The sequence below is a fragment of the Hakea prostrata genome, unplaced genomic scaffold (assembly GCF_041222555.1).
Source record: "Hakea prostrata isolate BN-2017 unplaced genomic scaffold, UWA_Hpros_2 contig_12, whole genome shotgun sequence".
Lineage (NCBI taxonomy): Eukaryota > Viridiplantae > Streptophyta > Magnoliopsida > Proteales > Proteaceae > Hakea > Hakea prostrata.
The window spans coordinates 309585-326890 of NW_028291131.1; the positions used below are offsets into that span (position 1 = coordinate 309585).

At 37.7% G+C, this 17306-nt stretch overlaps 1 protein-coding gene and 1 pseudogene across 1 annotated transcript; one reads left to right on the forward strand and one right to left on the reverse strand.

Annotated features, from left to right (window-relative positions):
- Positions 1–363: 363 nt before the first annotated feature.
- On the forward strand, positions 364–2305 carry LOC148999373 (protein kinase C-like zinc finger protein). Its single transcript, XM_089141187.1, has 3 exons — positions 364–697; positions 924–1403; positions 1490–2305. Exons 1-3 carry the CDS (start codon positions 593–595, stop codon positions 2060–2062), a joined length of 1158 nt encoding a protein of 385 aa, XP_088997313.1. The 5' UTR covers positions 364–592; the 3' UTR covers positions 2063–2305.
- A 13098-nt stretch (positions 2306–15403) lies between these two features.
- On the reverse strand, positions 15404–15502 carry LOC148999374 (small nucleolar RNA R71; annotated as a pseudogene).
- Between the last annotated feature and the right edge of the window lie 1804 nt (positions 15503–17306).

The following is a 17306-nucleotide window of genomic DNA, read 5'->3' on the forward strand; positions in this document are numbered from 1 at the left end:
TTAAGACCCGCCCGAGCAATTTTTTTCCTCGTGATTGATTCTTAGAATATGTGAAGAACATGGTGCATATAAAAGGCTTCATTGTCAAAAGTTGGGATTCTCTTAGAACCCCAGGTGAGCTATCCCTGGCCCATCAGCACAGTCAGACATAACTTGTTTCCATGAAACTTTTGCCTTATAGATATCCACAAGTTTTCTTATCCAGAAAATGACAAAAGCTGATTTCATTTTTTCTTCTTTATGTTCACTTCTAGGCTCTAATTGGATGTTTGGAGAGAATATTGGAAGGACAATGCAAGTTGACAAGCATATCCATTATAACTCCCAAAATTTCTAAATTCCCTACAAACGAATCTTCTTATGCTTTATCTTTAAAAACAGGGTAAACAGAGCAAAAAATAAAGATCCATTGAAGCATCCACCCTCCAAGTTATCTTGCTCCCTATCAATACCGCAGCAAAGCTTTGCAGATCTTTTTCGGCTTTATTTATATGGTTCAGAAGCTCTTGCGTTAGTTAAGAATTGAAAAAGAAACAAATAATCAACAAAGGCAGCAAAATTTAGTGAAGTTCTGTTCTTGCTTCTACCTGTGATGGCAGAAGGTGAAAATCTAGCAGAGTATGTCAACGGTAGCTGTATCAAAACGTCAATTTTGGCAGCAGAAGGGATTGAGTTCCTTTTGTCAGCTGAAGGCAAGGTAGGCCTGTATTCTAAAATTTATTTTGGTGTAAACCCACCATGGTTTTCATCTTCTGCATCTTTATTAGATTTCTCTCTCTCTCTCTCTCTCTCTCTCTCTTTTCTTTCTTTTTCTTTTTTCTCTTCATGTACTCTGTTAAATTTCTCTCAGGGGAACTGCCCGTGAGACCAATCTTTTAATGGGTTTCCATCAAATTGAAACCTGCTTGCTGAATTTGTATCAGGTTTCCCTGTCATCACTAGATCAAAAGACAATTTGCCTCTTCTTTTCGGCTGATTGGTGCAGACCTTGTAGAGCTTTCATTCCCCAATTAGTGCAACTCTACAACACCGTAAGAAACTTGGACAAAAATTTGGAAATCATATTTGTCTCCTTTGACAGGGATGAGAATGGATTTAGAGAACACTTCAAGTTGATGCCATGGCTTGCAGTCCCATTTGACACTAATGTATGTAGACGATTGCGCAATCGCTACCGTGTTGTTCGTATCCCTTCTCTTATTCCACTGAGTCCAAATGATGAACCTATTGAAGAAGATGTGGTGGAATTGATTGAAGATTATGGTATCGATGCTTTTCCATTCAAACGGGAAAGAAGGCAAGAGTTGATGGCTATTGACAAGATGAAGCGTCAAGGGGGGAAACTAGATGACCTGTTAGTAAATGGATCGCGTGATTATGTTGTTTCTGGTGATGGTAGAAAGGTGAGATGAGCATTAGCAGTTTTTAGTACTATTCACTATCTGATCAACCATATCTAACTCTTGATGTTTAATGGTTGTTTCTACAGGTACCAGTTTCTGAACTTGTTGGTAAAACAATTGGGCTCTACTTTGGAGCTCATTGGTGTCCCCCATGTCGTGCTTTTACCATTCAGCTTAAAGAGGCATACAATGAGCTCAAGATCAGCCAAAACAGAAGCTTTGAAATCATCTTCATCTCAACAGATAGAAACCAAGAAGAATTCAATCTCCATACCACAAGCATGCCATGGTTAGCAATTCCTTACAATGACAAGACCCAGCAAGACCTTTGTCGGATCTTTGACATCAAAGGAATTCCAGCTTTGGTCATTTTAGGACCTGATGGGAAGACCATTAGTACAAATGGTAGAGCTATGATCTCCTCTTATGGTGCAAAAGCCTTCCCTTTTACTGAGTCAAGGAGAGTTGAGCTGGAAGCAGCCTTATGGAAGGAAGTTGATGGATTGCCTCATCAAGTGAAGGACCCAAAACATGAACATGTTCTTAGATTGGATAAGGCCAAAGCATATGAATGTGATTTCTGCAAAGGGCAAGGAAGGTTTTGGGTTTTCTCTTGTGACAAGTGTGATTTCGACCTTCATCCGACATGCTTAGGTTAAATACCCATAAGAACACTAAGAAACAGAGTAGCTAATTTCTCTTGTATTCTCGAGTTCGAGACTTTAAAGTGGTGAACATCCCTCTAATCAGGTTAAAGAAATGAATATGAAAGTTAGTGTTCACTTCTGTACTTCTTTCTAAATAGTAATTTCATGTTTAGATTAGTTGGAAAGTACTATTTATGAAACTTGATCTAAACAAATCTCTTTGTTACTGTAACTGATTGCATTGCCTTGCAAGGCTTCTAGATTATTGTGTGAAACCAGATAACTCACTATTCATTGCCTCTGTCACCCATCTCATCCCCTTGCAGGTACCTACAAACCTCCTCTGATTTCTTTCCAACTAAACAAAATAAGGGACATGAATCATACCTTTAAGCCATGCTACTTTTAAGATCATCATTCTTGCTTTCACCAACCACCATTGCAGCAGGTCTTCAATGGTATCAAAATCTATCCTACAAACACCAAAAGCTTCCGCAGTGCTTTCCAAGTGGACACCACAGCTGGACATTTTATAACAATATGATCTAAGCCTGGGTTCGCACCCATTCGGCAGCGTATATTAGTAATTTAGTTCACACCCAATAGGAACAAGCTACCTTTCCACAAAATATATGATCTAAACTTTCCTTCTCAAGATTACAAAAATCACATCTTGACACCGTGGAGTCGTAGACACTCCCTACTTGTTAACCTAATTTTCCAAAAATAGCTTCCATCCAAAAACAAATATACAAAGGCAAAAGTTGGGAATTCCAAACTAGTATGCATACTATAGTATCTTCTGCTTCCTCTAGAATTGATGCTTTCTTTCTGTGATCGCATACGTGACTATGATTGAGAAATGCATAAAGGAAAGCAAGGAAGAGACACACACAATGATGACGGAGTTTGGTCATAAGACCTATGTTTCCGAGACTCAAGACTGAGTTCGATCCAATATGAGAATAGTTTGAAAAAACTTATAGATATTGGGTAGAAACAATGCAAAGAAAGAGTAATAAAAAAGAACCAAATAGCGCCCCTGATAGCCTTGGAATGCACACCAAATCGCTGGAAAATCTTTTGAGTTGCAGCGGCAAAGCTCACCACCGAAGCAAGATCGCAAGAACAGGAGAACGGAAGAACAGAGAAAAAACCCTCGTTTTGAACCCAAACTGATTTCTCATCATCTAATCAAACCAACAAACCCACAATACATATATACATAGCATGAACCAAACCGGTTCAATAAAATGGTTCACCCAAACCAACAAATGACAGATTAACCCTTACACTTTCTCATTGCTGTGAGGATCCTCTTGTGATGTATACTGAAGGGATTAATTTTCTACTTGGTTCTCTAAATTCCTAAATAACCATTCAACCATGGAAAAGTTTTTACAGTTAAATTCCCAACGGATGAACTTTCATTGAACTAAGTGTTATGCGTCCCATTGAAAAAAAAAGGGGAAAGTCTGGATTCTCTTCCTGCATGGTATCAATGAGAATAAGTTTCCATTTTTTGTTCGAACCATCTCTTTAGATGTGGGACTTATATCCCATGAAAGTTGGAGATCTATTCCCAACTATAAGATAATCTGAACCCCTATGGCAAAGGGTTTCCTCATGCTCCTCATACTGGTTGAATATTTGAGCTACCCCTTACTTCTAGACTCCCGTTCCATATGATGGTGATGGAAATTAGTGAAGAAATAACTCCTTCATTAAGTATGCAAGTTGATTTGAATGGCCCGAACCAACTTTAATCTCCCTTGAGCCTAAATAGGATTTGCGCTCAAAATATTAGACCTAAGGGTGGGTTAGGGCTAGGTTAGTGCCGTGTCTCTGAATAGGACTTGCCTGGATGGATCCTACCATGTTGTAGGATATCTTTGGTAAAAATACGGCAATATGAAATTATACATTGTTTTCATGTTTTGTAGTTAGCTAGAGTTAGGTCAGTAAATCATGGTTAGGATTAAGGCAAAAGAGATTTAGATTGAATGCTTGGAACTAGGTTCCACTCGTGTCTATAGCTTCATGTAGAAGATATTTACAAGGATATGTTGAAACTTGTTGAGAAATCTGCAAATACACTTGAACGGTTGATCTCACTAAACTTCTTCAGAGCTTAAACGTACCAGTGGTACTTTCTTTAAGGTATTTAGACACCTCGATTTGTGCAATACAGGTTCTAAAAGTGTCTTTACCCCAAGGTCAGTCACCCCAAACCTTTAAGGTTGCACACTAGAAAGGTTAGTTAGGTGTAATCAAGTTGTGTTCACTGCATAACAGGATAACAACAGGGGGAGAGAGAGAGAGAGAGAGAGAGAGAGAGAGAGAGAGAGAGAGAGAGGAGGAGGAGGATTAAAATCCGTACTTAGAATGAACTCGAAAATGTGTTTATATAGAGCCCCAAATGCTGTGGGTAAAAGGGTAAGGTCACCTCTCTTTGTGAGGGTACATTTCAGCTCAACTCCCTTCAAGAAGGTACCTATCCAGCTGACCTCCCTATAGGAGAGTGCCTCCCTAATGGCAAGTACTCCACGTTTTCACCCAGCAGTGGGCTTTCTGGAATAGGGCCCATGACAAAATGGACCTTCTGGATCAAGGCCTATGACCTAAGTCCCAAGTCATATAGATTTATTAATATTAATATATATCTACATAATCATGGTAGGGTCACAACAGGTTCCGGCTCGGTTCGTGTCGCACAAATTAATATTATATGAGCCCTTACTATATATAAACAATATAATCAGCTCCTCTCAACCCAATGTGGGACTAAATAAATCATAGGATAAAAGACACGATTAAAACATATATTTATATACAATAATATTAAGTTTTAAACATATTTACAATAGGATACAACTCAGAAATGTACTCTGTCATCGTGAGGGTCATTTGGTTCAACATTGGAAGGGAAAGGTGTAGGTAGTTTAGTCAGCCATGGTTGAAAACCAGAAATCCTAGTAATAAGAGGACACCTACTGCATTGCAGGGAGGAGCTAAGACAACTATTGTTACTCAGATAGTTGGTGTGCAAGGGCAGCTTGCTGCAAATCCACAAACTCCTCTAACTGCAAGGGCAGGGCCTAGGTTTTTTAAACTACTCAAGACGTGGGATAAGAACTAGCTCTAATTCAAAATATTTCAAATTCAGTTAGGGGGGCCTGAATAAGCCTTGAATGTTGGAGGAGATTTGGTTCAAATTCAAACTAGTTCAATTGCAGAGAAGGTGGGCCCAGAATTCAAATTTAAAATGTAGATAATTTTCATCAAGGAGGACTCTCACCACGTAACTAATAGTCAGAACTCTTCTCCACGTCTCCAAATTAAAAATTCTCCTGTTGAGGTGGCATCTTTGGATAGGGAGGACGGGTTTAGGAAGGAAGTTGACTTGAATTAGGACACATAGACGCAAGGTGTCACATCCACCCAACTAGTATCGGATCCACCCGAATACCTGTAGGACTGATCCACAGTCACAAGATCAAGTAACCATACAGTCACAAACCAATCCATATAATAACATAATCATGAGCAAAGGAGTAATAAATCCAATAATTAAATAATATCAAGTCTCAAGGAACCTAAAAAGAATCTCAAAATGAAAGGAAGAGTGATCAGAACTGAAAGATTACATCTGTCAAGGTTCTCTCTAAATCTATACTGTCTAACTAAGCAAAAAAAATATAAACGATCCCTATTAGAGCTACCACACTCTCAAAAGCGGTTTCTCAATGCTCAAATGGGTTTGATTCCGTAGGAGCAGTCCAAACAAGGGCACGAATTTCCATGTGCCTTAGAGTCCTCTTCTGTTAGCTTGTCACACTATTTTGCTAGCATCAAATTCTCTGGGAAAACGGTTCTCTCATAACCTAAAAAGCAATCCAAAAAGAAATTTTTGTAAGGAATGAGTTTCACTAAAGTTAGCAAGACAATCAACGGCATATATCCACATTTAACAACATGAGAAAATGAATGATGATAAAATGCTCTTACCATGCAAGTCTCTAACAAGGTAGACATGCATTAAGGTACGCCACCAACCTCCTCTAGGTAGTCTTACACGGACCCCAATAGCTTCAAACAAACTGGGCATCACGATCAAGGTATAGGGATATTAGTCTACTCCTCAATCATGGCTAAGGATTATGACCACACTCTCTCACCACAACAATTGATATGAGAATTGGCGTGTGTCAAGGAAAACACATAGCCCAATGCAAAGTCATCTACTTAATCGCATCGTCCTAGGTTCAAATACCTCCCTTATGGCACTAACCAACTCAAATCAACATCCTCTTCTATCTGGGGTTGATGTACCCTATGGCTCCAACCAACTCGAGCTACTCCTCTCCTTAACCCTATTGGTCATCCATGTATGAGGGGTGGGAGAAGCTCTTGTATCCTCTCACAAGTAGGTTACAGATCTTAAGTGCCCGTGAACCCAACCCTACCATATGCAACCCTATCAATGATGGCCCCCACTGTACGGTTATGTCTCCTTATGGGTTGGTTACCTGTCTTGGGTGCCCACCAACCCAATACCACTATCATGGGTCACTCAGCCTCACTACTTGTGCCAATAGGGTAACAACATGATGGGGGGGGGGGGGGTTTTACCTAACCAAACGCAAATAGACAACTTAGATATGCGACATAGTCTACATGACCATTCTAAGGTTTCGAGGGAAATGGTCAAGCTACAAGCCAAGGTCAAGTCCATGCATCATTTAGTCAACTCACATTCCATCCATAGCACATCATGATTCAGCAATTAAAGATAAAATATGATTGTAGATAGTTTCAAACATGACTAAGTTCAAAAGAAATATGTTGAAATAGTATATTGTACATCATCGATATTCAATAATAAATCCTGCCTTAAACATGTGCATATATGGTTGAATTCCTCACCTTATAAGTAGAGTATAACCTTTCCAAAGAGTACCAAAAGATGGCCTAACACGTTCCAAAATACCCTAAATAATTTATGGTTTAAATTAGAATTGCATAAGAGAATCATCAATCAAAACATAAGTTTAAAACCAAGACACCAAGGGGAGTAGCTTAGGATGGTTGCATGCTCAGGAGAGCTGATCAATCAACCTACATGTTCCTATAGAGTCAGAATAGGGGTGGTCGCCTAGGGTGACCCCTGTTGGGTGAGTGGACAACAACCCAGCGAGGTCTCCATCGGCTTCATTTTGTCATTTTTGATGAATACCTGATCACCCAAGGGTTCTCAGAACCTTCCTCAAACATGGTTTGACACCACAAACAAAAGCTAGATCTCAAGTCTGTCGGCAAATTAAATAGACCATAATTTAGATCTTCTCAGAGATCTTCATGTGAAGGAAAATTCAGCAACTCATAGTGATTGGAGAATCACTCCTATTTCCAGATCCAATCAAGGTTAGGATTTCCTTGATCAAAATGATATTCCCTCTTTGATCTCCTTAATTGAAAATATCAAAAGAGAAGAAACAAAGTAGTTGGGAGAGTGTCTTACCTTCAATATCGCGGAATAGATTATTTATCACTTTTCGGATTGGATATGCAACTTCCTTCTTCTCTAAAATGGTTTCTCAGACATGCACTAGAGTTCTCTAATGGTTGGACAATACAATTATATGTTTTAAGGTGAAAATGACATTAGGTCCATAAACCTAAAAACTCGATTTTTCCTTTTCCCACCCGCAAACACCAAGGGTGGTCACTCAGGGCAACCCCACCCAATCAACCCTACCCCCAGGGTTTCGCAAGGAGGGGACTCTCAGGGTTGTTGCTTCGTGGCACTTTCAAACCAATTTAAACACCTTACCAAATGGTCTTACTTGAACATGAAGACATTCCAAATGCGTCATCTGTGACCTTTTAATCCATCCTCCTAGTCCATTCGTATTTGTGTTAGATCTCCTTCTAAAACTTGGCAAAAGATTCTTCATCTTCACCATCTATATGCAATGGTTCTAGTTCCGATTGACCGATCTCTACCTGGATGGCTGACAACTGTCTTCTACTAGCATTCTAGGTAGGGGTGTCAATGGTTCGGGCTGCACATAACGGTTTTAGGCTGAAAAACACTCAACCCAAACACAACCCACAATAACAGTTTCGGGCCAGTTTCAGTTTGGTGTGGTTTCGGTTTTGGCTGACTAATGGTTTAAGCTAATGGTTTGGAATCGGGTTTACTAATGGTTTGGGTTTGGGCTGACTAACAGTTAGAGCTAATAGTTTAGAATCGGGTTTACTAACGGTTTGGATTCAGGCTGACTAAATGTTTGGGGTCATTTATTCCAACCATGTACCAAAATACAAGGAAAACATTATATATTTTGAGAACCATCTTGCAGTAAAGACATTTATTTTGTTTATGAAATAAAAATGACTGGAGAAAGTCACTATAGAATCTAAAAATGGTGAAATATATGACACACTCAAAGTGCGAAAAACATGCTCACAATTGACATTCAAGGGAACCCTCACTGGCAATATGGATATCTTTAACATACTTTAAACCTCGATGATCTCATGCAGATAATGAGATAAGTCCTCAACTGTTACTCATCAATACGAAAGTGAAATTGAAGTTCATCATACTTAATCATCAATACGAAAGTGAAAATCAGGACTGCTAGAAAATAGATACTTCCCTTAATCATTGAAGATAATAAACAATCCATTAGATGAAAGCCATCCTCCCTTGCCTAATGTTAGACAGTGCTTCCATAGTGCAACAAATTAAAAACAGAACTTCTTTTTTATGAAAATACGACAACCTTCAATAGCACTAAGACTTTAATCAACTGTAATTCTATTTAAATCAACCCTCTATGACTCTACCCCAACCATGAGCATTGGGAGACCAGCTTTTACCTCTGGTATCCCCTACTCTAAGACTGCACAAATAGGGAAGATTGGAATACCCTGAACCCTTCTCTTTATTTTATGGTGCTTGTAGAGATACATCATTTGAACCTCATCACATGAACTTTATTTTCCCACCAGGGCATTTCTAAAACAAAAATTAGAGAAGGGAGCAACAAAGTTAATTGTTTCAGCTGAAATTCAAAATCAATGGCAAACTTTAAATCCTTCAAATGCAAGGAAATATTCAAAATAAAGCCTAAATGTGAGATTACCAAACGCTATTGGGATGTTGATCTCAACTCTGTGCAAGAAAGAAAAAATAAATAAATAAAAAACACGACACATAGAGATTAGAGATCCATGTGACTGTGATTCATTTATGAAATATTCAAACTAGAAATGGAGGAACAATTCAAAATCAAATCACAGATAGAAAATTCAATCAGATCAGAAAGCAAAAGCAAAAGAACCACTCAGAAATCCCAACTGAAACATTCAAAAGAGATTGCTTGAGTCACTTTCTTGCTGGAATTGCCAAGAAGATGAAGAGCAGAGACACCGACGAAATGAAACAGAGAATGTGAGAAAGATTGCTTGATTTCATGAAGCTGTGAAGGAGAAATGGAGAAAGTGAGAAAGATTTCTTGATTTCATGAAGTCGTGAAGGAGAAACAGAGAAAGTGAGAAAGAAAAATGAGAAAAAGAAAGTTTAGAAACCCTATAAAAACAAGTGAGCCGAAACTGTATAAGACTATAAGGCGTTAAAGGTTTTCACATTTTAACTAATTTTATTTATAATGAGTTTAATGGGCTCGTTTGGTTTCAAGCTAGTATCAGGCCAGTCAGTTAGGGCTAGTAGGACCGCACACGGGTTGGTCCAAACCAACCCGAACCCCTTCAAGCTAGGGATGCTCAGCCCAAACACAGCCCATTAGGATTCTATTGGGTTTGATTTGGGCTATAATGGTCTGGTTTTAACGGTTTGGGTTGTAAATTGACACTCTAATTCTGTGTTCTTTGACCTACAAGATGGGTTTCGGGTTAGGATCCTTGGGGATTTCATATTCTCCCCCCCCCCTTAAAAGAAATTTCATCCATGAAATTTGAAGCATACATGGGTTTCCAAAGAGGTAGGGATATTTTGTTCTCATTTCATCTTCCTTCTCCCAAGATGCTTCCCCGGGGGGGGGTTCTTCCCTGGGGGGGGATTTGGGGGGGGGGGGGGGCGTTTTTTTAAAAATTTTTTTTTGTTTATATATTTTTTCTTGTGGTTTTTTTTTTTTGTGGGGCGCGCCCCTCCTTCGGTTTTGTGTGTTTGTGGGTGTTGGTTTTTTTCCACTCCATAATATAAATCATCATAACAATTTTCACCATTTATTGTTTAAATAAGGTAGTCGGTATGCAATTGGTCCAATCTTTTTAATAATGGTCCAACATATCTAGGACTGAGTTTCCCGTTGATATTGAATCTCATCACCCTTTTCATAGGTGATACCTTCAAAAAAGCTTGCTCTCCAACCTGGAAGTCAAGATCAGTCCTTCTTTTGTTTACATATGACTTTTGCTTGGACTGTGTTGTCTTGATCCATTCTTTGATCATATAAATTGGACCCAATGTCGTAGTTCACCAGTTTGATTCCAATATAATGGAGTTCTGCAAATCTGTCTATACAATGCCTTAAATAGAGCCTACCAATGCTTGATTGGTAACTATTATCATAAGAAAAATTGACTAGTGTTGAATGCTCATCCTAATTTCAACCTATATTCACCACACAAGCTTTGAGCATATCTTCTAAGATCTGAATGGTTCACTCAAACCATCCATCAGCTTGTGGATGATGAGCTATACATAGGTTTTACTAGTTTCCCAATTCTTTTTATAGGATATTCTTAAATTGAGAGATGAACCTTGGATCTTTGTCTGAGGTAATACTCATTGGGCACACCAAGCAACCATAGACATTATCCACATACAACTTGGCCAATTTATTCCATGGTGTAAGTAATTTTCATAAGAATGAAACATGCTAACTTGGTCAATCTATCCACAATCACCCACGTGTCATTTCCATGCTGGCAAGAGCTGGTGACAAAATCCATGGTAATGTCTTCCCATTCCGGCTAGGAATAGGAAGTGGTTGAAGAAGACTTGATGATGGCTGTCTAATGGCTTTAATTCATTGCAAGTGCTATGCTTGGCCACAAAATCCTCTATGTCATTCTTTGATCCCACCCTTCAATCTTACCCACCAATAATGCTCTTGAAATTTCATGTCTATGTACATCTTGGTGCTGCTAAGATGCATTGTGAACATTGACTGATGTGCTTCACCCAAGATTTCCTTTCTGAGTTCTTCCACATTGGGTACACACTATCCTCCTTTATATGTCAAGGCACCATCGATGGATAAGAAGACATCTTACTCTTCTTTTAGGTCTGAAGAGATCCTCTCAATTTTCTCTTTGAATTATGGATCTCAAGATTGCAAGGCTTGATTCTATCCCTCAAAGTCGGAAGTGCTGACATAAGTGCAATTATTACATCAAATCCCTCTGGAACAATCTCAAGTTCTAGATTCATGATTGCATTTAGAAGTGGCTTGCTAAGAGATTCTAGATCTACATCTTCCCAATTACTCTTTCTATTAAGTGCATCAGCAACCAAATTGACATTCCCAGTGTGATACCAGGTGTCACAATCATAGTCCTTCATTAGTTCTTACCACCTACATTGCTCCATATTTAACTCCTTCTAGGTGAAGTATTTTAGGCTCTTATGATCTGTGTAGATGGCAATCTTTTCTCCATAATAGTCTTTCAACTATCTTGAGGCATAAGCAACTTCCTTCCCATACTTGCATTAGAACACAACCTAAACCAACTTTTGAAGCATTTGTATATACTGTCAAACCCCTAGAATCATTTGCTACCATCAACACTAGGGTGTTTGTCAGTCTCTTTTTCAATTCTCGGAAGTTCTTCTCACAAGCTTTGCTCCATGCAAACTTTTCTCCTTTTCAAGTCAACTTGGTCATAAGAGCAACTGTTAGGTTTTTTATTAAAAATCTATATTAAGTTTCAAAATTAGTTTTTGCATTTCTTTTATTTAATTGTTTTGTTAGTGTGTGGGACCCATGAGGTAAGGGGGAAGAGCACCAGAGAAAGGAGGCCCCAAACCGGAGAGGCCCATGACATGGCATGGGCTAATGGCTGACACATGGTGGGTGGTGGGGACGAAGGTGGAAACCAACAACCGACCACAACCACAACCAGACCACATGGCCAACCAGAGTGGGGTGAGGATGAATGGATTAAACCAACAGCCAAGAACCAAGGGTGAAAGGTGAGGGGGCCATATAAACCCAACCCCGCATGTGGGTGCAAGAGACACTCCTCACTCTCACATTATTTGTGTTACAAAGTTAATCTTCTTTGAATTTGTCTAAGTGTTGTGCTCTAGCTGGCCCTGAAGGGACTAGAAGAACACCATCTCTAGTTGAAGGTTGCATCTTGGAGGTGGGGTGCGAAGAACCCTTGGTAGTAGGGGCACAATACCAAGACAGCACTCAAGGTGTGACCAACCCACGATCGGTGGTCGGCAACCAAGCTCGGTTTGCTTAAGATCTTCTCTCTCAATTGTATTGTAATTTCATTTTTGTGTGTTTGAAGAATTTGTAATACAATTACCCCAACAACAGCCAATCTAGATAAACTCTCAATGAACATTTTCAAGCGACTTGGTCAATTTTTATCATTTTACCCTAATATCACATTCAAATGAGCATCAGATGCACTCTCCCTGAATTTAAGTAATTTTGGTAGTTTATATCTAACATGGCAATCCCTAATTCAAATTTATTTTTGTGCTTGTAGTGGATCATCTTAGTACTCAGACTCCTTCAGCATCAACGATTTTCTTGGAGCAATTAGTGGAGTTTCAAGGTTTCTCAAAGAAGGAAAAAGAGAAAAAGTAATCCTATTCATAGAAGGAAAAAGGTGAAAATCCCATCTTTGAGTGTGCTCTATCCAATTTCAATCAAGTCCTTCATTGGTTGAATTTTGGACAAGAGCTTCATGACTTCTTGATCTTCAAATTCAATATTGGGATTGTATATTTGAGCCCTTGAAATCAGTGCGATTTATACACCACTTAGACAAGCGAATTTCTTGGTTGAGTCGGATTAGGAACTCAGAGTTTGTTACAAACTGTGTCAGGAATCATATCCCATGTAATCTAGAAATTCACTCTATAAAAGGAGAGCATACTTCAGTCATAGAGGATGGTTTTAGAAGTGTGGAGAATGAATTTCATAGAGGATCGAGGAGCTACATGAGACGTTTTTAGGAGCATCAGAGGAGTTACTACCCAAGCTGGAATTTTTCTTCCTCTCAAGTGATGTTTCCCTATCCTTCTTCTTCTTCTTCTCTCATGATGTTCTAAATTTCCATTGCTAGGGTGTAGATGGATCCTTATATAAAGTAATTTATTGATTTCTCTCTTTCGTGAAATACAATCCTCTAGTCTTTGCTTTCTTCAATTTTTTTCTTAATCTTTGAGTACTTGATCAACATTCATAAATTTTGTTGTATGTTTTCATACATGTAATAGTGGAGAATGTTGCTAAACCTGGGGTTGAAAAATGATAAATTACATCTAACACGTAAAGGTTAACGGTTTGTTTGACATTGTTTTGGGGTTAGCATTTCCTGCAATGCATTTAATTGTTTTCTTTAAAAAAAAAAAAAAGATTGTGGGTGGGGGGGGCCCGGTTTTTGGGGGGTGTTTTTTTTTATTTTTTCAAAAAAAAAAAAAAAAAAAATATGGGGGGGGGGCATTGATGAATTTATGACATGTTTGTTGAACTCGAAACTCTAGTATTTTTATTAATTAACTTGCTTAGTATTTTTCCTTCATGATTTTGTTAGTATAATTAATAACTAATTTTCAGTTTTGATCACTAGAAAATTATAAGTGTTTTTGAAGTTGGAAGGTAATTTGACTCTTTTCAATCCTCGTGAGAACATCCCTCTTACTTCCATATTACTTGGGCAACCTTGTGCATTTGCGAGCATGAATGCAATAAGTTTTTGGCACCATTGTTGGGGATCAACGAACATTAAATTGCCATTAACTAAAATCATACTTCATTAATCTAGTCAAGTTTATTTTTTGTTTAGTATTTTTCTGTTGTTAGTGTCTAACTATTGTGTATGGATATAATTTTTCAGGAATTTCATATTTTTTTTCCCCTTTTTGTTTGCTTAGTTTAAGTGTCATTCAGTTTTGTTAATTTTCTTATTTGTTTCTTACCGCCGATCTATTGAATCCATTCATTGCCAAAAACAAGGTGGCTTGCGGCGCTTTCAAGCTACACTGGAAGGGAGGGATAAAAACAATGCTTCATCTAGGTTATCTAGGTATCCAGGAGGAGAAAGAGATCAGGCAAGGTTATTTTTTAATCTACTGTGCTGGTTTGTCAGATTTTAATTTTTTTTCTCTTATTGTCTTGCTTCTTTTCAGTTCTGAATTATTATTATTATTATTATTATTATTATTATTATTATTATTATTATTATTATTATTATTATTATTATTATTATTATTATTATTATTATTATTATTATTATTATTATTATTATTATTATTATTATTATTATTATTATTATTATTATTATTATTATTATTATTATTATTATTATTATTATTATTATTATTATTATTATTATTATTATTATTATTATTATTATTATTATTATTATTATTATTATTATTATTATTATTTTGAGTTATAGTTTGGTTCATATTTTAATATAATTTTCTAGATTTTACTTAGTTCTGATTTGGTTCTCTTTGATTCGTTTTACTTGTAGTTTTCTCTTATTTTTCAGGACTAGGTAGCGCATGACTCAAAGCTCTGGTAACCCGACTACAAATTTTGATCCAGAGATAGAGTGAACTTTCTAAGAAGGAAGAAAAATCAGCAACCAAAAATTATTCTTGAAGGAGAGGCAGCAATGGGAGATTAAAATCACCAGGATGATCTAAACATAACTTACTAGACTTACAAAATAATGGATTAAACCTAGCGCCAACAGCAACTAGAAGGACTTTATGATATTATGTTGACCCTCATGTCAGAGCCCTGATGTCAAGAAGGCCTGCGGCTGAAGCAAACAATTTTGAATTGAAACCTGCTTTTTATTCAGATGCTTCAAAATGCGGCATAGGTCAATGGGGTGACCAGCGAAAACCCTTATGCACACTTAGAGGCATTCTTAGAAATTTGTAACATGGCCAAGTATAATGCAGTGAGTGAAGATGCCATCTGGTTGAGACTTTTCTCTTTCTCTTTGCATGACAGCAAAAACATGGCTGCAATCATTACCTCCAGATTCAATCAGGACTTGGGAGTCTTTAGTTCAAAATTTTTTAAATAAGTTCTTTCCTCCTGTTAAATTTGCTTAATTGTCCAATGACATTATTTATTTTTGCAGGGAGAAGAAGAATCTTTGCATGAGGCATGGAAGCGTTCAAAGAATACTTGCAAAGATGCCCACATCATGGTCTTCCCCAATAGATGATTATACAGGCTTTCCATAATGGGTTGAAAGAGCAATTCAAGTCCATCCTAGATGCAGCTGCTGGAGGGTCAATCCATAACAAAAAAATTAAATGAGGTCTATGAATTGGTGAATGAGATGGCAACTAACTCCAACCAATGGCCATCTGACAAACAACCAAGGGGTAAAATTGTAGGGGTGCATGAGGTTGACGCCATGATTGCAATTGAAGATAAGCTTGACGCTCTTGGGAGAGGAGTGGAAAATCTAATTGTCTCTAAAACTTAGGGACTTTCTTATGATATGAGTAGTGTTAGCCATGATTATGATATATATACTGACAACTTTTCAGAAATGCTAATTTCATTTATAAAAATTTTGGTAGGAATCCTCAAAGCAACCCCTACAACACTACTTAGAATCGAGGGTGGAAGAACCACCCAAATCTTGCATGGAAAGGGCAAGGGCAACAAAGACAGGAACCAAAGGCTACACCCCCTGATAATCATTTGGAAGAGATGATGGCATAGATGGTAAAGACTTCTAATGAGTTTTTGAAGAGTGTGGATGTATGCTTCCAAAAGCAGGAGGCATTTATACATAATTTAGAGAGAAGCAAATAGCCCAACTCTCCAAATAGATTTCTGAATGCCTATATGGAGGTATGTCGAGCAACACTAAACCTTTCAACCTAGTGGAAAGAGCACAAGCCATCACATTGAGAAGTGGTAGAGGAATAAATACTTCAAATGCAACAATAGAGGAGGTGAAAAATAAACAACCAAAGAAACAAGATAATTCTAACCTTGTTGGTTCAAATATTTTTACTCCCAATCCCTCATCTAGTATTCCTGCTTTTCCTTTTCCTGATAGGCTTGTTAAAAGAAAGAAGACTAGCAGTTCCTCAAATTTTTGGATGTCTTTTAAAAACTTAAAATTAACATTTATTTTGCAGATGCAATCTCCCAAATGACGAGCTATGCAAAATTCTTGAAAGAGATCATCGCAAAGAAGAAAAGACTTGAAGATTATGAAACTATCAAGTTGAACAAGGAGTGCTCAACGATCCTTTTACAGAAAACGAAAGATCTAGGGAGTTTCGCTATACCTTATCAGATTGTTGATCTTTCATTTAATAAGGCTTTATGTGATTCAGGAGCCTCAATTAGTTTAATGCATTATTCAGTGTATGAAAAATTGGGGGTAGTTTGTCTGTGAACTCTAACTGAAGCATTGTTTGGAAGGCTACCCGAGCTTTGTAGTTTCTTTTCATTAATTTTTTATTTTTATTTTTTTCAAATTTGCTGTTTGTTTCTAATTTTTTTCTCTTTCCAAAATCTTTTTTAAGGGAATGAAGAGGAGAGAGCGAATCTGGACGATACCACTCCTAGGGCTATGAATTAGGGGAGTATGGTAACCCTACTAAATATCTTTTTCTTGCTTGTCTCATTATATGCACTTAAATTCTATTGTTTTCTTTGTCGTATTGAGGACAATGCTTAAATTTTTTTAAAGTTATTTGGGGGTGGATATTTTACTTTTGGGATTATACTCACTATGCTGAATTTTTCCAATTTTTTTTGTTCAAAGGCAGAAGTTTCAAATCTTTTCAAAACTTTGTGGTTGGAGCTTGCTTGTCTAGTACGTTTTAAAGGAGATATGACTTCTTGGGTGGAGACCAATGTGTGGTCCCACATCTCCAGATGGAGGTAGGGGGTCCTTCTCATCAGGCTTTTCTAGACCTTCTTGCAAAAGCACCATGAGCAAATCCTACCTAGTGATCCATGCTTTCCGCCATTCTAGGGAGTAT